The sequence below is a fragment of the Poecilia latipinna genome, unplaced genomic scaffold (assembly GCF_001443285.1).
Source record: "Poecilia latipinna isolate Pla-1442-1.1 unplaced genomic scaffold, P_latipinna-1.0 Scaffold154, whole genome shotgun sequence".
Lineage (NCBI taxonomy): Eukaryota > Metazoa > Chordata > Actinopteri > Cyprinodontiformes > Poeciliidae > Poecilia > Poecilia latipinna.
In genome coordinates, this window is record NW_015112770.1 from 384,826 (window position 1) to 405,798 (window position 20,973).

Consider the following 20,973-nt stretch of genomic DNA (forward strand, 5'->3'; position numbering starts at 1 on the left):
ATGTATTTACTTGGATAAATTTAATTTGATTACTTGAAGCAAATTAACTAACCTTTTGCTTGATAAATTAAACCATCATACTTTTTCAGGCTATTTTGTCTTTTATTAAAATTGATTTGATGACCTGAGACATTTAAATGTAATTACAACACAAAACCAGAAGAAATCCAGGAAGGAAAAATATTTCACTCATCTCTGACCATCATTAGTGATGTGCAATCTACTGTATCCACACTGTTTTCACCAACTTTTCCTGCTGCTTTTTTAAAATATATTTCAAAAAGTCGATTTACGAAGCGTTACAGATAATTTTTTACAGGTAAATCGATTTTTTGAAATCAGAAATATTCTCTAGTAAAAGAATATTACTGTATAAGAATAAAGAATAAGGATTCTTTATTCTTATACAGTAATATTCTTTTACTAGAGAATATTTCTGATCTTAAAGTGACATGCACATAGTTTTTGTATGAGAAGGCAACTTTTTTCCCATGCCATCTTTCATATACAATCTCATTCGAAGGGCAGAAAGAAGGATATTGAAGACGAGATGTTTAAAAGTGATTATCATCTGTACATGCATATATACAAAGAGACAAAGTAATAAAATGCATATATAAAACACATTAACAGCTAATACTATCTAATAGGAGTCTGATGACCTGAGGGTCACCCAATGTGGTTCGTATCTGATAAGACTTTCCAGGAAGGAGTTTCAGTTTCTCAGATGTCGAATGGTTGTCTGTTGTAGTTCGAACTATCGTTAGTATTTCTGACTTTAAAAAGCGTTCTTCTTATTGCAACTGGACATTCTGACAATAGCAAGAACATTTTGGATTTCCTGAAGTCTCGTTGACCCAACCAAGCCTAAAGAGCAAAAACAAAAACACAAAGGTGTTTCGTTTTCATGAAGGGTTATAAAATATCCGACGTCTTTTGCTACACAGTTGCCTGTATTTCCATTTTTGAATTCAAACATTCATATCAGATTTGATTCGAAACGTATTTTGGCGCTAAGGTAAACAGGAAATACACACGAGGAAATCTACAAGTCTTGATGCTTGACATAATAAGAAATGTACGGAGGAAAAACTGGGCCACAGGCTGGCTGGCACCAGGCCAAGATTAGTAAAAGCTTCTCGTTGGGAATGGTGCAACCTTCAGCACAAGGTTAATGTCCATCACGCTTCAGCAGCACTCCGTTAGTGTGTGTGTCCTTCGATCCAAGGTAAGCAACAAATCCCTCTGCAACAGAGTCTGATGGTCAGCCACAGCAAACAGTCCCACCCAGCTCTCACTAATATGAAATATCAGATGGTAGAAATTAAAAGGACGGTGAACAATATGGACATATGTGACTTTCTTTGTTTGCATGTGTGTGCAGTTATATGAATAAGAGGGGCGATGTCATTTTTCAGCGTATCTTTGTAATAAAAACATTGTCCTTAAGAGGAATATAATACATTTATGTATGCAGGGATGAGTTACAACCGAGTGTGTAAATGTTGAATACTGTAAAGCAAAGAAAGCCTACCTCAGCTTTACTTTAGATTTATCCTAGTCTGAATGCAGATCAGATTTAAGTATTGATTTCTTACATTGTTCTCTTCATTTATTAGTTTTTTTCAGGACAGGATACAAGTTTCTGTAACTAACACAGTAACCCCCCTGTGAAAGTCTAACCCTCACCCCCAACAAATGTTGAAAAATTCCAGCAAAGTGGGTGGAGCAAAGAGACGCAACGAGGCGTGGCTGAGCTGAACGGAGGAGGTGAGCTTTAAAACTTTGTAGCTATGTTTAGCGACTTTTTATCAGAAAACCAACAAGTGACAAATCTAGCATCCCATCACCTAGCCACCCAAGCAAAGCTCCAGCATGTTTGCTCAGCTGGTGTTACTACCTTATGCACTATACAATGGCTGCTGGGAAAAAATATATTTATATATTGTTGACTTGCCATCCAGGAACCACTTTCTGCACTCTTGTTGGTTGAGCAGGAGGCTCCACTTCTGCTTTTCAAAGAAAAATAATTGTGCCTCCATTTGCAACCAATTTCATGTGCAACTGTGAATTTTGAATTATCTAAAAATGTAACAAAGGTGTTTGGCATCAGAGATCACCTTTAAACAAATATGAGAATTCAATCGCTTTGGCACAATTTGAGCTGCACTGAGATGGTTTTAGGCAAAATAATGTGTAATTAAGCAAATTTGCACAAAAATGTCAAAATTCACACAGAAATGTAAAGAAGGATCCCAAAATGACCCATTAATTCAGTTTATCAGGAAAAAAAAAGTTTATTTCGGGGGTTGGTTGCACTTTTAATAACAATGTGTGCTCCTTTATCCATTGCTGTACCTTTCAATTTAGTACATCAACACTGAAACAAATAGCAACATTTTATTCACTAACAGGAACCAAAGTAGAATAATTCTGGGGTTTTAGAAGTAAAATCCACCAAATCCATCTGCATATCCACCGGTCAGCTCTAGCCTTACAAACTCTGGCTAGAAACTTTTTTTTTCTTTTTTTGCAAATATTCCAGAAACCAATCCTTCCTGTTCAATTAGTCTCCGTCTGTCTGCCTTTCCCTCCCTTTAATTCAGATATCTATTATTGAAACCCCAGTAATTGATAAAAACGATCCCCCCTCTCTCTCTCTTCGTCTAATTAAAATATGCTTCATTGGAAATGGCATGAATATGGCATAGGCCGCTCCCTCTTTTCCTCATATGAATATTTATGATATTCAGCAACAGACGGTTGCCATGGGAGACAACCCCACTGAGCATGTGTTCGTCCTCTCATCCCTCTGTTCTCTCTTTCATCTCCGCTGTCCTCGGTCACCATCCCGCCATTGATCTCTTCGCTTTGGCAGAACCCAGCGTTGGTTGGAGTCCTGTTTGTTTGTTTTTTTCCTCCCTCTCTCCTGTTGCCGCATGAAAAGTAGTATACTCTTGTTTTTCAGTTGTTGCTTTTTTTGTGTGAACAAAATGAGGCTGATATCATCTCATTCGCACAAACCGACAGGCAGGTTGGCAGCCGAATAATGAAATCCAAGCCTCCGTTTGCATACCAGGCTGCGTGTGTGCGTGTGTGTATGTGTGTGTGTGTGGAGTGTGCGTGTGTGCATGGAGTGTGTGTGTGTGTGTGTGTGTGTGTGTGTGTGTGTGTGTGTGTGTGTGTGGAGTGTGTGATTGTCTTCGGCGGCAGAAGCGGCCTGTAAACTGTCTAATTGACCTTTCTACACTCCACAAAGGACGGCTAAGCCGCCCGTCTCCTTCCCTCCGCCCGCCATTCCCTCCCATCTCTCCTTTCCTCCGTCATTCTCCCGCCGTTCCACCCTGACACTTCTAATCTTGTCCTCCGGTTCTTCTCACCAGTTGTTGCCATTCCTCGCTAGTCATTTATTTGCACTTCTGAAGGTTGGGTGTGTGGCGTTGCATTTTAAACCAGATGTTAAGCCTTCACAGTGCTTCTCCTTTACCACATTTTGCTGTGGAAACATTTTTTATTATGTCTTGTTTCAACACTTTTAATTCATCAATTAAAAGTCAAAAGTCTAAACACAACACCTTGTAATATCAGAGGGAATATTTTTCTGCATCCCCAGAACCAAAAGTTGAAAAGCAAAATTCAGTTTTTATGCTCTACAAATCTGGAATAAACTTCCATAAAAATGCAAAACAGCTGAAACACTGACTTCCTTTAAATCAAGGTTAAAACCCCGACTGCCTTTGATTAATAACTTGATCAATGCATCTCCTTGTTGATTTTTAATGACAGCATTTGACTAAGTTTGATTTATATTGCTTGTTTCATAATTGTTGACTGTATTATGACTGCAAAAACACAAAATCCTACCAAGTATTTTTGGTGTAGTTTGTAGTATAAATTCCTTAATGCACCTGAAATGAGACAAAACTGACTCATAAGTAACTTTTCAGCCAGAGCTTATTTTAAGTCAGCAATTCCTTAATATTGATTTTTTTAATAAAAAGCACTAGTTCCAGTGGCAGATTATTTAACTTAAAACATTTTTCCCCATATTACAAGTGAAATAATCTACCAGTGGAATTAGTACTTTTCAAAATCAATATTAAGGAACTAATTACTTAAAACAAGCATAAATATCTTGCTGAAAAATCACTTGTAACTTAGTTTTGTCTAGTCCAAAATTACTTGGTAAGATTTTGTGTTTTTGCAGTGATATTTTTATGGTGTGTAGCACATTTTAAATCTTCAGAGACATTTAATTTAATCAAAGTACAAGAAATTAAGGCTTAAAAAGCATTTCACTCTATGGGTAATTAATCAATACAAGTTTCACTTTATGAAACAAGAGACAGAAATGTTTACTTTTTCACAAAATTCATACTTTATGAGCCCTATTTGTAGGTGTAATGACATGAAAGTGGGATTTCCAACAGAACCTCTCCAGAGCAGGTCAACATCTGGCATCTGGTCTGAAACTGTGAACGCAGACGGGCCATTAGTCTCTCTTCAGAGCATGAGACCAGCTGATAAACCTAAACGCGTTATGTGTAAGAGGAACGCTTAATGGATAGAGAATGTTAGAGCTGAGTGGGAAAAGTGTTGTTCATGCCGGAGGATCCCATTATTCTGATTGAGTTCAGCCACCTTCTTCAGAACGGGAAGGAGAGGAAGGAGCCATTTTTAATTAGCTGACTGGATGAAAAGTTAATCATCCTTCTGATGGGACAAACTCAGTCTGTGTGAAATTTGAAAGCGTTTATGGCGTCTAGCTCGTCTTTATGTTCCCCCCGTGACATCCAGAGTGGTCTCGGAGAAACCATGGAAATGCTGAATCGGCGTTACAAAGAAGCCAGTCACCAGTGATGCATTTGATGACAAAATTACATACCAGGAAGTATAGCTGGGACGAGTTTTTATGGGGCAGCTTTTATGTTGACATTTAAAGGGGCAGTTTTATGTGAAATTGACTTTACATCATGTTATAATAATGTTATTCCAGCAACAAAAACATACCTGGAATGTTGATTTGATTCTTTCCTCCATGTTTGAGAAATCATTAAATTTTCTGCTTAGCAACCATCCAGCTGTGCAAAATGCCTTGATGGACATAGCTCCGCCTTCGAGCATGAAACTCCTCCTCAGAGCTGCAGTTTCCAAGCTTCCTATTCACAGAGTAGACCTCCCCCAATTTAACCTTCTGCTTCTAAACTTGGCCCTGTCTTCCACTGTTCAACCATGCCTCTCTCCTAGACAAAACTATTTCCTGAGCTTTTGCTGGAACTAAATGTGTTCTCTTTCATCCTTTAAACTTGAAAACCGGCCCAGAGCTTGTTGGTTAAAGGGGCTCACCTTCAGGAAATCATCACATCACCCCTCTATTAAGCGTTTAACTTTTTCTTCTTTTTTTTTTTTTCCTGTGTAGCACTGACAAATAGCTCCTATAATGAGGTCAACAGATGCTCAGTTCCACCAGGTGTTTGCTAATTGTTGCTGACTAGTCTGAAGGAGCTGAGGGGGGGAGGGCTGTTCTGTGAACCTTGGAAGCTTGGAAACTGCAGCTCCAAGAGGATTTGTCCTCGAAGGCAGAGCTAGATCCAACCAGGTGTTTTGGACAGCTGAATGGTTGCCATGGGAGATTAAAGGATTTCTCAAACATGCATAAAAAAAAATGAAAGCAACACCCCAGGTATGTTTTTGATGAGGGAATAACATTATAGCATGATGTAGAGCTCAAACAAGTTGATTTTACACAATAGTCCTCCTTTAAGACATCTCACGCCTATAGAGGAAGTGGCTAAAGCAGCAACCACTGCTATTACGTCTTACTTTTCTCCAACATGGAAAGTAGTCCTGGGTCAGTGCTTCTGTTTGTTTTTTGTGTGTACACTCTGTATTCTCACACCCCAGCCAGTCGTGACAGATGGACACTCACACTGAGCCAGGTTGCGGTTCTGCTGGTTTCCTGTTGAAGGGAACTTTTCCTGCTTACAAAAAAAGGCTTTTGAAATGTTATTGAATTTGATTTTGTTGCTTGTGGACGTGAACGTAAACACTGTGGACCCCCGTGGCTCCCCTACCAACCTGAACACACATGTTTCTGAGCATAGCACCCATTTCGGATGTGAACACACACACACACACACACACACCTGTCGCAGGTGAACGCTAGTGTTTCACTGTCATGGCTAGCGTTAAGCCGGCCCAGTTTCCATAGAGACAGAGACCAGGCCTGTTGCCGTCTGCCAATCCCCAGGGCGCGCTAGAGTCTCCCCTGACGAGCAGAGAGGAGAGGACGCATGCAGCGTGTAGGAGGAGGTGAGGAGAGCAGGAGGAATGAGGGAAAACACTACAAAACACCGACAGGCATTATTATACAGAGGCAGAAAGAACGAAGAGAATGGAAATAACTCACTGATATTACAGGGTTCTTACTTTTTCATCCAAAAGTTTGAAATTACCTCTCTTCACCACAGAACTCATTTCTCTGGTATATCTGTTCCCACTATTTCCAATCTTTGCCTCATGTTGCCTGCCTCCAGTGTGTGTCCTCCCTCCTTTCCTGTAATCTGCTTTGACCTAGATGTTGGTTCACCTGTGTCTCCCAGTCCCCGTCTGCAGGAAAAAAAACAAAAAAAAAAAACGATTTCAGACTCCATTTCCTTCACTAATTTCACCCACAGACCTGGCACCTTGTTGTGTTCCGCATCTATGTAATGATATCTACATCTTGCTAAATAGCAACACTCCAAACTGATGAGGGCACATAAACACACTTTGACCCAAACCGACCGTCCCGTCATAGTTCTGGCTGTGGGTCAAGGTAGCAGTTGTGCAGGTAGGTGAGTGTTCTGGAGAATCTTATATCTTTTACAGCATCTACCTTTCAAGTTTTAAATTTGGGAAATGTTGCCATCCAGTGCAGGGGAGGGGGGGAGGGGAGTTGGAAGCGAGGGGGGTGAGACTGCCGAAACTGCCGAGACCGCAGTTAGGCATTTCGAAAATAAATTCACTTAATACAAGCATATCAATTTAAAAATACTCGTTTTCCAATAAAATCTTATTGAAAAAAGAGGTTTTAGCGCCAGAACGAGGTGTGTGTTTTTTTTGTTTTTTTTTTCACATCACACAAGTCACGTGATCAACAACTGGCCCAAACCATGAAGAAGACAACAGGAAGTAGTTGGAGGATGACGACACAGCATGTTTTCTTAATTATTGCGTTTGTTCACTTATTACGTGAACGAACTTATTCCCGTGTGATTTTGATTGTGAAGTTGTGGTTTTTGAAATTAGCAGAACATAGGCCAAGTTTTGTGCACATTTATAATGGAAATGCAGTCTTAATTGAATTAAAGACACAAGTCTAACGTAAGTGGTAGAAATTCCTTGTGGTCTTTTGCCAAAGACAAAAGATTTGCTAAACTCTGATGCCACTACATTTTAATGTATATTTCGTGAAGAAGGAAGTTGTGCTCAGTGTCTTCATCTGAGAAGTTTGTGTTGTTTTCTTCAGACGAGAAGGTGAACAGCTTCATCAAAGGTTTTGGTTTGTTTGACACAGAGCAGTGTGAAAGCAAACCCCACCAGCTGAAAACACAACAAATATTGTAACTCTGGTATCCAATCAAACCAAGACCACCACCATCAGTTCCTCTGGCACCTTGTGCAGTCATCCTAAAAGAGTCCAAACAGTAGCGTCTTCAGTCTTCGCAGATCCGAAACCGCTCTTGCAGCCGCCCAAAGTTGGACGACTGTTTCTATTTCTGTAGATATAAATGTTTCAGAGCAGACAGAGGGTGATATATGTTACAACAGCTCCAGTTGGGCTGCTGGGATAAATTTAGGCCCCGGCTTGCCTCTGGCGCTATAAAGTAGAACAGAGTTTATGGATGAGTTTGGCTCTGAGGAGAGCTGGAATTACTACTGTAAAGCTAACAGGTGGTCAGTGTTGTTTTGTGGTTTGTGTTGATGTGTGTATGCGTGTGCGTGTGTGTGTGTTTGCAGGGTGAGTTATTGAGGTGGAGAGGCGAAGGTGACACGGATTTTCACTTCAAAGGTGGGCCGGAGCAGAGCTCAGATTAAAGCCCACCAGGAATCAAAGAGCTGCAGGCCGTAGGCAGCACACAGGTGTCTCCTGTATGCGCGTGTTTGCGTGAGTGTGTGTGCCCACTCTCATTTCTTCTTGTTTTGTTGTGTAACAGAGGCTATTTTTACCCACCAGCTCTCATGGGACCTCTCTAGTCCAGGGTTTTTCTTTATTTTGTATTTTCGCCGTCTTCGGTTCGTCTGTGGAGCTCAGGTCTTGCGGTAGGATAAGGACTCTCCACGCTGAGATGTGGGGAGTCTGCTGTGATGTTCGACAGAATCCTACTTTTTGCTCAAAGCCTCCCCTCGCCCCCTCACGGTCTCATTCAGACGATAAGAGGTGTTGTCTAACGCTGACGTCAGCTCACCCACCTCCTCCTCGATGAAATCCGGAGGACAGGCCAGGAAACGAAAACTGTAAACAAAATCTCTGACAGAACCGACACGAACGTCACGGCCAATCAAACAGACTCACGTCCATTGTTTCGTCTGGACTTGGAGAGCGGGGCCATAAAGATGCGGCGTGGCAGCGTACAATCACCGGATCACACTCATAGTCGAAGGTATAATTGGGAGTCTGTGTTCAGAGCTCTGAGAAAGTTTAGCCTTTGCTCGTCGAATACTAGTCAGACTTAAATGTGTCAGATAATTGGCCAAATTTTAATGTTAGACAAATGTAACCTATCCAAACCAAATCCCACTTCAGTACAATTCAGCCTGAAAAATACTTCTTTTTTTTCCCAAAGGGAAATTAAAAGTCGGAACTAATGCCAAGTGTCTTTAAAGAGTCGTTGTTGTTGCCCTAAAAGTGTCTATCAAATCAACCACCGGAGGAAATTTTGCGCTCCACATTTCTTCCCGATTCCCCGACTTAGCTCCTTCAGACTAGCCAGAAACAATTAGCAAACACCTGGCGGAACTGTACATCTGCTGAGCTCATTATAGGAGCTGCTTCTCTGTGCTACGCTGGTAAAAATTGTGTTAAAGGGTTAAAAGAGGAGCCATGTTGTGATAATTAAAGTCCTTCCACTGGCTCCCTGTAGCTCAGAGCACAGAGCTTAAGATACTATTGTTAGTTTATAAATCACAGCTTAGCACCACAATTCATTAAAGATCTGCTGTTGTTGTACCAACCTTCCAGACCTCTCAGGTCTTCTGGTTCTGCTCTGCATCCCCAGAACCAGAACCAAACGAGGAGAAGCAGCATTCAGTTTCTATGCACCACAAATCTGGAACAAACTGCAAAAGAGCTGAAACACTGACTTCCTTTATATCTAGACTGTTTAGAGTTGCTTTTGAACCACAATAAATTAAACACTAATCAACATTTTGATGTGTAATGACGGCACTTGGAAAATGTAATGTTTTGATTATTGATTTTTGTGTGTTTTAATGATGTAAAGCATGCTGAACTGCCTTGTTGCTGAAATGTGCTATACAAATAAATTTGATCGACTGATTGACTGATTAAAGGTACCTTTTCAGAAAGAGCGTGAGTTTCTTAAAGAGACAGAGGCCCAATCTCAAGGTGTTAAATTACAAAGTAAAATTTATTTTAAGACATATTTGATATATACAGCATTTAATTAAAACAGTGAAGTGACTTGACTGTGCTATAAAATGGCACCATGTGCCTGGAAAACACATAACACTGCTCTTTCAAAAGCAAATCCGTCACATGTATAGGCGTCTACCACCGAGTTGGAGAAGCCACTTTACAGTGTTGACATTTTGCTTCTGTTTCACCTTTAAAGTGAAGTGTGTCAAAGCATCAGGATGGAGAAGGGGGGCGAGTAGAGGACACACTGCTTAAAGTATTCCTCCTCACCGCCACCCCCGATCCAGTGCAGAGTCCCTATGGATGCAGACAAGCCACTAAAGCACCCAGCTTCCATCCCAACGTGGGCCGCAGAGCTGAACCTCTCTGGCTCACCTCGCCACCGGCCACGGCTCTCCACACGCCCACTCACCACTTCACGGTGAGGGGAAGGAGAGAGAGAGAGAGAGTGTGTGTGAACTCTCTCATTTACCGCCCTGACTCCTAACGAAGCATCACGTAACGCTGGAACGGCGCCTCGCGCGCCGCTTAGCATCATCATCATCCCTTCTCTCACCCCACCCGCGCGTCTGCTTTCTGCCAACCCGGCGAAGACACACGTGGCGGTCGGTGCACATACATGCAAAAACACGGCACGCCGGTACTCTGTTGCTGGTTGCCATAACAACACGGTCAGCGGCGTTCATGCTCTTTTGGCTTGGCCCGAGCATCACAGTGGGGCCAGGTGGTATTTGAAGTGTGCCGAAGCACACAGAGCTCAGCTCACGCGGTGCGGCCACACAGACTGAAGCAAACACGGAGCCAACGCTGCTGTGTGTGTGTGTGTGTGTGTGTGTGTGTGTGTGTGTGTGTGTGTGTGTTTTTCACTGCGTTACTCTGCCACGTTAAAATATTCCTTACAGGTGATAGAAAGCCAGTCAGAGAGCAGAGGTGACGAGAATAAAAGTTTGATAAATAGTGTCATCTAAAGGACAAATGACGCAAGTGCACCAACGAAGAAACTTTTTTTATTACTTTTTTCCCCACATCACATGGAAAATAGAAAAGTATTGAAAACACTCATTTTCTAACACAACATAAGTTATAGCTATATTCATTTTTTCCAACATAAAACTTTAAATGGGGCCTGCCATAGCAATGCACAGGAGAGCATTGAAATGCCTTGCAGAGCAACTTCTGGTAACCAAGTGACTCGCCACATGCTGTTGAGTAGATTGTAGCTTACTTTAGCATTGATGCTAAGTTTTAGGATCGGAACGCTGGGTTCCAACCGACGGGCACACTTTGGCAGGCCCCATTTAAAATTCTTCCAAAATTTTCTGGTTATAATTTAAAGACTTCAGCACCATGGTCAGAGTCAAACCTGTAGAGACAGGATGCGACCACTAGAGGGAGGTGTTCTCTAAGAAGCAGTCCATTAACTTGGGCACTTAATTGTTTTGACTTTAATGTCTTTCCATCGCTCTCAGACCAGACTTCATGTGCTGAATATTTGATTTAATTCTACCAGGAATCGGTTCTTCACCGGTCAACCTGTAACTTGCTTCATAGTTTGTTGCATTTATTGTTTGGGGTTTTTTTGTTTTGCTTTATCCCTTTACATAAAACTAGCATCACATTTTCATGAAGTTAAACATGCCGTGGCAGATGACACATTCATTTTTAATAAACATTACTGAAATTAGCCCCATAAAAAATGCATTGTTTCACAAAGCACAGTTGCCTAAGCAATGAGGAGGTAATCTAAAGAAGAAAGGAAGTAGGTAGGTTGGGGTATCAAATGATGTTTGGATGCAAATGGATTCATTTTTGTGGGGGTTTTGTGACAATACATTCACAAACTGAGGAAAACATTTCAATAACTCAGGCTGCGTGAATGGAAACACTGGCAACAGAAAAAATACCTTAACAGACGAAGCAGAACAGAATAGATTAAATGATGGATCCACATTTTGTTAGGTTCTCTGCACATTCAATCAACATTTTAGACTCCAAAAGAGTGTCATATAAACTTTTTTTAATTTAGTAAAGAAAATATAACAATATACAAGAAAATGCATTCAACATATCTTGAAATATATCCAAATAAAGTGGAAGCAGTGAAAACAAAAGCCCTTTTAGTGAAAGTTCATTAAAAGCAAGATTGATAGAAAGCACCGACGTTACGGAAGGTTGGATTAAAATGAATGAAGCTGATGAACCTCCTAACTTCATCTAGACAGAGGAAGTTGGAACAGTAACGATACACTGCTGGTACATAAACAGATACCAAACAATATATACTTCTGGTTTGTCTAACACATGTAGATTTGATGCCATATCAGCCAGCTAAGGTTCAGTATGAAAGTGATTCTGATAAATCTCCACAATGTTCTTTGGTTTCTCATTTAGCTGCAATCTGATTGGACTGGCTTTGAAAACAGGAGATCACAGTGTGGAAGCACCTCAAAAAACGATGGTATATCTGGTTCAACTTCAAAGGAGGCTTGAAACAGGTCAAGTCACATGAAGTGGTCTAAGAGCCTGGTCCAGGATCTTGAACATCAGCAGTAAAATGTTGTTAGAAGATTGTAAAATGCTATGTAGGGAAACACAGCAAACATGAGGAACAAGGTGCTCTGGTCAGATGAGAACAACCTACAACCAAAACACTGTAGGGTGAAAAACAAACGTCATCCCCACTGTGACACATTGAGGAATATAGGGATGCTTTTCTTCTTCTGGGATATGAAAGTTGGTAGAGTTCAACTGGAATCATTGGAAGATGGTTGAAAATCAACCTGGAAGAAAACCTAGGAGCAGAGGTTCACCTTCCAGCACAGCAATGACTTTAAGTATCCAGCCTGTCTAGAGTCACTTTGGACTGGCCTTGTCCTCCATGCCAGCTTGTGTCATCAGCTCAGTTACGTTCTTCTCCAGGTCGTCGATGCGAGTTCCCATCTGATCCAGTGTAAGAGTTAAAGACATCTGCAAACCTTTGTCAGTTGAATGTTACAGCAAATTCTCAAGAGAATTCAGTCAGAAAGACTTGAATGACATGATCTGATAAATAATTACCCATAATAAAGGTTTGTACCTACATTAGTTACAAACATAGTAGTTTGTAACTAGTAGCAGAAGTTATTTTGGGAGCTCTTAAACCTAAAATTACACCCGATTTCCTCCGAGCAGTGCTGTCAGTCCTTTGTCTCTTGTGGTTGGTCATAGCCCACACAAAACATCGTCTCAGTTCATCTTCAATTCGTAGAAAACAGATGGAAGCTGATCCGCAATTGCAGGAAAATCCTGTTTTGCTTTTGGTGCATGTTCCACACACCCTTGTTAAAGAGCAGAGTTCTGTCTGGTTTATGCTTGACTCATCCGCGAGGTCTCTGCGGCACCACGAGGTCAAGTTTTGGCATTCCAGCAACCACGTCCCTCTGTGCGACAAAATTTTCCAAGCTGCGCACCTCTAAAATGTCATAACTGCATGGAGAGTTCAGTGAAGAAAAACATGGCGGACAAGCCAGAGCTTTTCTTGGTGCATTTTTGCAAAGAGAGACATTTTCCCCCTAGAGTGTTGCAGAATATGCGCTTCAGGGCGGATAAACTGCATAGACTATAAATGTTGCAAAAGTTCTGTCAGCCTGGTTCCTCACTTCTCTATTTTCCACTTCAATTGTTTTCGCCACAAAGTGCATCTATATTTATGAATCCTTTGTAAAATGGATATATAATTTAAAGGGGAAAAAAAAGCTAATGCACCATCCTTATTAGATTGTATAAATCATCTTAGCTCAAAAAGCTAAACTATCTTTCACTGAAACCACACTTCTTGGCATTACAACTTACACCACTGAAAATTCTGTTTATTTCCTCTATGCTGGTCAAACACTGTTGTGAGATGGCAACCCATTCAAATCAGACAATGAGGTTGTGTTGGCACAAACAGCAAGCCCCACATCAACTCACTGCCACATTTAGCAAGCTTATTACCTCCAACACAAAACTGCGTCTTCCTTTCTGATGCAGGTTTAGGTGCTAATTATTTAAAACAATGAATGCTTTTAAATAATATTTTCTGGTCACAATGGTATAAAGAATGCCATTTTTTAAAGTGTGACTGCCCTCTGGTGGTCATCGAACTTCCTTGACTTAAACACGTCATTTATTAGTAAATGATTTCAAGTGTTTCAGCTGAGTGAAAACAACAAGCTGTGTCACCAAAACCTTAAATAATGAAAACAAAAGGGGGAGAGAAAAAAAGGATATTTCTTGACTCCAGCTGTTCAGATATAGCCAGAAACCTCTCCTGAAGTCGCTGCATCGTAGTTTCCATCTGAAGACACAGAAGAAGAAAAAAACCTGCCCTTGAAATGTAAAGTTAAACATGTTTAACTGAAACTGAAGTTAAGTAAGGTTTTCATAAGATCTGCGAGTTCCGATGAGCAAACTTACCGCCTCTGTCATCTCTTGTGCGGCTTTACAGTCTGTTTTGGACATTTTATTTTCTCCAAGCCGCACAGTCGCGTTTTTATTCAAATGAAGTTTATCCCAAACGAGTCAATGTATAAGTATTTAGCTAAACGGAGAGGTTAGCACGACGTTAGAAATGGGTTTCCTCTGTAAGGTTGTCAGTGACTCCCCTTAACTTTGCGGCATATCAGCTGGAGCGACGAAAACTCCGACTTCCGTTTTTTTGCTATAACTACTTCAAAGTAAAAGTTGCTCCTTTATTTAAAGCATTTGTTTAACCGAAAGCGGGTTCCATTTTATGGTTCGAGCTCAACGGGCGGATATTATATAAGACGACAAGAAGGAAAGCTAACTATACTAAAGAGCTAGTACTAAAGACTACTTTCTCTACTCTTTCGTGTTCATTTTTACGACGTCGTTTTAAAAAAAAACACCCATTTGTGAGGACGAAAATCCCTCGTTGAAATCGGAAGGTCAATGAGATGATAAAGAAAACAGAATAAGACAAATCTCTGTGTTTCTACTTTTGTAATGTTTGCAAAGTTGTATGGGGTTCTAAAAAGTTTTAGACGACAGTGTTTTTAAAATAATTTCCAAACGACCCAATTTGTTATTTTTTATTTGATGTTTACACTCTGCAAAGTTTAAAATAGTAATTTGAACAAATAATCATTTTTCGCCTTTATTTTGAAGTTAGATGTTCTCTCATTTCCTGTTTCATATAGTTTGAGTTTTCCTGGTTTTTGACTTTGACATCCGCAGTGATTTGTGTACATGGGGGACAAAAAAAGGGGCATTTTATTAACTGTTTGTGAACCGATCCAGTGAGATAGGTCAGGTCATGGTGGCTTTTTAAAAAATGTATTTATTTATGTCTTGATTCGTCAGAGCTGTAAAAACTGCTCCTGTCCTTCACTTTGGTTTTTATATAAGACTTTGCCCTTCTTACTCTCACAGATCAAATATAGTGAACAGACTGCAACAGGGTTATGTAATTTTTGCTAAACCCTATGAAGCTTCATAATCCAGACTTTGCGTGTCTTTCATTTCCGTTGCTCAATGGAATGAAATTATAATGAGAACCCAAAATAGAAAGAGCAGTGGAAGTGTACTGGAGCACAGAATATAAATCAAGACGACGTGATATGACGTAGAACTACCAGGATACTAAAATAAACCCTGAAAGATGAATTATTGACATTACCTCTCCATGCTCTTCAATAAAATATTTCTGGTTCTGCTGCAGGGCTGCATAAAACGTTTCAGGAGACCCAGGGTGAAATCAGGGGACCTACCTAAATATTTGGTTTCCTAGCTGTCAAAGTTTGTGCCTATAAGTAACACCATCAATGTTTAACAATTTTTTGTTATTACTATTATTTAAAATAAACAGAAATCTGTTTTTAAGAAATTTAAGTCTTCAGGACCTATGGAAAATGACCTGTTTTAAGAGAAGCATACACTGTCTGCTGTTTTAAAAAACCTGGTGGGCAAAAAAATCAAAGCAGTGTGTTATGGATTTCAGAGTTTCTAATTGGCAGCAAATCGTGAGATGTCTTAATTTATTCCTCACCAGAAACTGTATTCTTTTTACTACATTTGACTCTGTGGTGTCATCAGACATCTTTTATGGTGTTGTCTGTTGGAGCATTTGAGGTGCACAAAGGAGTGTTACCATAGATTCTTGATTTTTCCTTCCAGCAGCTGTTGTTTCTTTCTTTGTTGTGATAAATTTGCCCTTGCTGTACACTTGAATTTCCTCAGTGTTTGACAAATCTATTCTGAGAAAGGTACGTCATTATTATAAGAATTTTTTTTAAGACTCATCATTACTTTAAGGACTTTTAGCATAGAAACACACTGAAGAAAAACACAAAACATAGGCGACATTTTCTTCGGTGGTAATGCTTACCTAACGTTTTTTTTTTTTTTTTTTTTTTTTTTTTTTTGCCAACCGCCAATAAAAATAAAAAAAAAAACACCTTTTCCAGCATTTTTATGATGAGATAGAAGTTATTTTCTTATCGCAGCGAGAAAAGCGCAACATCAACTTGGCGAGTGAAGCATCTTGACTGAGTTCACCATCTTCGTTCGAGTTTATGACGTTTCAGGAAGTGCAGAAAGAAGGAATAAACTGACTAACCGGTTGAGCTGCACAGCGAAGGAATGCTCCCTATGTCAATGCTGTACTTTTCTTTTTCTTTTCTTTTTTTGCAGTCAATTTTTAATATTATTTCACTGAGTTTTAAAAACTTAGGTTTATCATCATAATTATTTAAATGCCGTAGCTCTGACTGACCTCTTGCTAGCATCAACACGACAACAAATCACCCCGCTAATCAGATCCTCGCTGATTTCCAATGTTGTAACACAACCTTCCGGTTTATCGTATCGATGTCGTGGCAGTAGAGGTTCCATTGTTTGTACATCCTGTGCGAAAGAGCCACCACAACACGGATGTTACTCCTCGCGCACACTCCGAGGCATCATCATCATCATCATCTGTCAATCCCTAGGAGCTCTGCCAGCCGGCTGGCTTCACTTCAGAACCGCAGCTGAACATGGAGGATGAAGTGTTCCAGCATGCTGTGTCCGTCTTCAGCTCGCTGGTGTCGTGGGTCGCCGCGGGTGCCATCATGTTCGGCGGTGTGGTGCCGTACATCCCGCAGTACAGAGACATCCACCGGACCCAGAACGCGGAGGGCTTCTCCACCTACGTGTGCCTGGTGCTACTGGTGGCCAACATCCTGAGAATCCTGTTCAGGTACGGCTGGGTCCTCCTCAGATATGTGGGCATGTTTTGTGCCTGTTCAACCTTTTCTACTCTCAGAACTTCAGTATCAAATAGAAGGGATTTTTTCCTCTCCCTTTTTTTATTTTAGAAATTAGTTTCCATTTGGGTTTTCTATTTTCTAAAAACAAAGTTTTAATGTTTTTTATTTTCAATATTTAATTTCTTGCATTTAAGTTTAGCCCAAAATCTAAAAAATGTGGCCTGCATTTATGCTTAATTCAAAATCTGAAAAGTGTGGAATGCTTTTATGTTTAGTCCAAAATCTGAAAAGAGCAGACAGAACACCAGGTGTCCCCTACAAGGGGAACGGTTTAGATCAAAGCATACACATGTACTAGAATGGCCCAGTCAAAGTCTAGACCTAAATCTAGTTGATCATGCAATACCCTAAAACGATACACAGAAATCTGGGGGTGTAATGTGGCAAAATGTAAGAGACAAATTCAGGTCACTGTATGCTTCATCTTCTCTTCTCCATTTTTCCTTCCCAGATTCGGCCGATATTACGAGATGCCGCTGCTGTGGCAGAGCATCATCATGATCTGCACCATGCTGGTCATGCTCAACCTGTGCACCAACGTCCGCATGGCTGCCGAACTCAGCACCAAGAGGCGCTCCTTCTTAGGTCAGAGGCATTTAGATAACTCAAATACTGTGTGTGTGTGAGAGAGAGAGAAACTGGAACCCAAAGAGAGGAAGAAGACAAATAGAAAACAGAACTTCATATTTGACTCCTTTTCAACCACAAACTTGTGTTGAATTTTTTTCTAATAACAATAATCCCTAAATTCCCTTAATCAGTGATCAACTTCACTATTTCTGGTCAAGAAAAGCATCACCACACTACACTGTGATGCTGTCACCACCATGTTTCGCCTTGGGTGAAGTTTTCAGGCCGGGTTTCCACCCACGTACCATCATTTTTACCATTTTAGGGATTAAAAAAACGTCTTTCTTCGCTGTGTTTGCTATCCCTCGCTGGCTAACTGCTAGCAACACCTCACATGGCTTTCTTCTTCACACTCTACCAGTAAGGCCGTAGAAACGTTCCCTTAAAATTTTGTGGTTTTAAGGCAACAAAATGTGGAAAAGTTCAAAGAGAATTAAAACCTTTTGCTAGACATCCTGAAGTAAAAAAAATGACTTGGTGACAAAATAACTATAGTTGCTCTGTCTTTGTCCTTGTAATTAAAGTTAAAAGGCCATAAATCTCCCAGTTGTAACAGGAGATCCTAGGAGCCGCCTTGAGTTTGATAAGGACTGCTGCTTATTTACATTCAAACTCTCATGTGATTACGTGTCTTATAGTAACTCTACTTTTAACTTTCCTTATGGTCCAGACCATCAAACTTCCAAAACGCTTGCCTCCATGCAGATGGTCACAGTTGCTCAATAAATCAAGCGTTGTAATTAGTACCACCTAGTTGGTAACTGAAGTCACCCTGGAGGAATGGCAATTTTTTTTTTACCTGTAATCCTTTAGAGTTTTAGTTTTCTACAGACACTTTTTAGTTTTTAGTTTTCTACAGACACTTTCTGTAGACACTTTTCTACAGATCTTTGTTTGTTCTTCACTTGAGTGTGTGTTCCAGTTGATTTCTCCAACATCGGGCCCTTTCCTGTGAGCACCTAGCAGTGTAGCTGGACTTGACTCAGTTCTACTCTACATAGTTTGGGCGGTTTTCCATTACAGTTGAGTAACGGCTCCAGTGGGTGTCGTTGTCCTTTAGTTGGCGGCAAAAAGTAGCTCAACATGGACCATACGCAACAAAAACACAATCAAACAATGGCAGAAGCTACGTCGAACCTTCTGCTCAGTCTGAGAGTTTTTGTCAGACAAGGTCGCTTTTGGAAGTTGTCGGATTATTGAATCTTTTACAGCATTTCTAAAATATGTTTAGTGTTTAGGTTCACTTCTGAACCTGAAGGCCCCAGACTTGCATATTTGTGACCCCAACTACGGATCTAGACTGATTCAATGATTACTTTGTATGATTGGAAAAAGAAATTGGAGATAAATTAGGAACATTAATCTTCACCCTGTGTGGACACGGAGTTCACATAGTTACACACTTGGAGAACCAGTTCAGAACAAATGTTGCAGGCATTGGCTTCTGTCTTTCTTAAATCCTCTAAAAGCAACAAAGGTGTCGTTTGCTTTTGCTCTGCTTTTCTCTTGGTCCCTCATCTTTGCTTTAAAAATAGTGAAAATGTGTCAAGTTTGACGGCTTTATACTTGTAAGGTTGTGTTTAAATAGTTTTAGAATGTGGAAAAGTCTTGATGATTTTATAACGTTCTGAAACACAAAATACAAAAATTTAAGTAAGGTGTTCTTTTTCTCTTCTTTTTTTTAAACTTTGTGAGTTTCTGATTTAAAGGACATTTTTTCTTTTTTCCTTTTTTCTCTTAGCACATCATCACTACAATTAATGCTACTTGCTTTCTTTATTTTGAGGAGGTTACAGTTAACAAAAAACACAGATAAAATCTCAAGTCAAATTTGCGTAGCAGACCGACTGCATTGAGTTCACAGCATTGACATAATGTCTTTAAAAAAGTCATATAAGCAGGAAAGGCTGGTCCGATTGGTTAGGCTGCAAATAATAACGGGCTGTCGCGTTTTCATTTTAATGAAACAAAACGAAACCAAATACTTTTTAACTTTTTTTTTTGTGAAATTGATGCCAAGGCCCAAAAATGTTACAACATCGTATCCGGATCGGACTCCACTCGCTAATGGCTAAAACGTAGTCGAGCAGCCGGGAGCTCCGCTGGTCATCTGCTAGTGTTGATGAGAAGACCCGCAGAAAACCAAGCTGTTTCTTCTTCTTGTCCCTCTCTTTCCGTTTTGCCCGTAGCGACAGACAGTAAGGACGAGGAGGTCAGAATCCCTAAGAGGCTCTTTCTGGGTACGTACCTTGAAACGTCCGTTGTAGTTCATCCATCCCCGCTCTGTCTCCAACCCCCCACACCTCCACGTTTCCATGTTACTCATGCATGACGCCAACCCAGCTAACACCCACCGCCCCGCTTCCCCTCAACTAACAGCAACTCTCTCACCTGCTTGGAGTTGCATCCGTTTCCTACGACGGCGTATTATGGCCATTGGAGAAAAAAAAAAAAAAAAAAAATTATTTTCGCCAAAAACCTCACAAATTTTGAGATTAACCTCTGAAGTTTTCCAGAAAAGACGTAAAAATCTCAGAGTTTGAAAAGTCGAACATTTGCTAGAAAAAAACTCAGAGATTTTCAGATTAATCTCACAAATGTTCTAGGAAATAAAACTTTGAACATTTTTTACTTTTTGGGAACTTTCAGAGTTTCAAAAGTTGAAAATTCGCGCAACTATTCAAACTTAGAAATTTCTGAGTTTTTTTTGTTGAAAATTTGGGAGATTTCTTGCTGGAAATTTACTCCTTATTTTTGTTTTTCTTCCTATCTACATCGGCCCTAATATGCTGTCGGAGTTTTGAACGGTGGAAGTTGCTCGCACATGTCCACCAGAGCTGCTGCGTCACTGCATGTTAGTGTGTACGCTTTTGTTGCAGTGAAGTTATTCTTGAACAAGCTGTGTGGGATTTGCATGTTCTGTTCATGTCAGTATTTCACATGGAATCACAGTAGTATTTGATCCAGAAACACAAAAGTAGTCGGTAGACTTTACTGCATGTTTATTTTGTCATGATCCACTCGGTGAATGTGACGCATGTTCTTTCTAAAAACTGTTGTGTTTTTTTGTTTGTAAGCTTAACTTCTGACATGCTTTGAACTACACAAAGTTTCAGCATAAGCAGTCTGTGGGACGGGATTCGAAACATTTACCCTGCCCTGAAAGAAATGCATCTATAGATCTGTGAGATTACAGGTTGAGTTTGTGAATAAAGTACAGATACGTCTCTGCAGTGGCTTAGGACATATTTGTACCTCTACTTTTTCCACATTAAGTTTTTTTGCAATTAGCAGAAATTGACAGTTTGTTTCATTCTAATGCATAATTGTGAGTTTATTGCAAATGTTCCACAAAAATGGTCAAAAACATTGGGGTTAGTGACCGCTACCTCCCAGCATGTACATTTATTAATC

General features: G+C 40.2%; 1 protein-coding gene and 1 long non-coding RNA gene across 3 annotated transcripts in view; one reads left to right on the plus strand and one right to left on the minus strand.

Moving 5' to 3' along the window:
• Positions 1-16,513: 16,513 nt before the first annotated feature.
• LOC106945655 (uncharacterized) overlaps positions 16,514-20,973 on the minus strand; it is a 16,851-nt gene continuing 12,391 nt past the window's right edge. Inside the window, exon 3 of the long non-coding RNA XR_001424611.1 lies at positions 16,514-16,597. This is a non-coding gene — a long non-coding RNA (uncharacterized LOC106945655). The remainder of the gene's footprint in view (positions 16,598-20,973) is intronic.
• The window catches only part of slc66a2 (solute carrier family 66 member 2), a 34,571-nt gene continuing 30,188 nt past the window's right edge, over positions 16,591-20,973 (plus strand). The window contains exons 1-3 of one of the 2 annotated variants that reach the window (XM_015029480.1): positions 16,591-16,859; positions 17,381-17,514; positions 19,749-19,799. In XM_015029480.1, coding sequence (XP_014884966.1) covers positions 16,657-16,859; positions 17,381-17,514; positions 19,749-19,799 — 388 coding nt within the window. In that variant the 5' untranslated portion in view covers positions 16,591-16,656. The remainder of the gene's footprint in view (positions 16,860-17,380; positions 17,515-19,748; positions 19,800-20,973) is intronic. The other variant, XM_015029481.1, reaches the window with a different exon arrangement.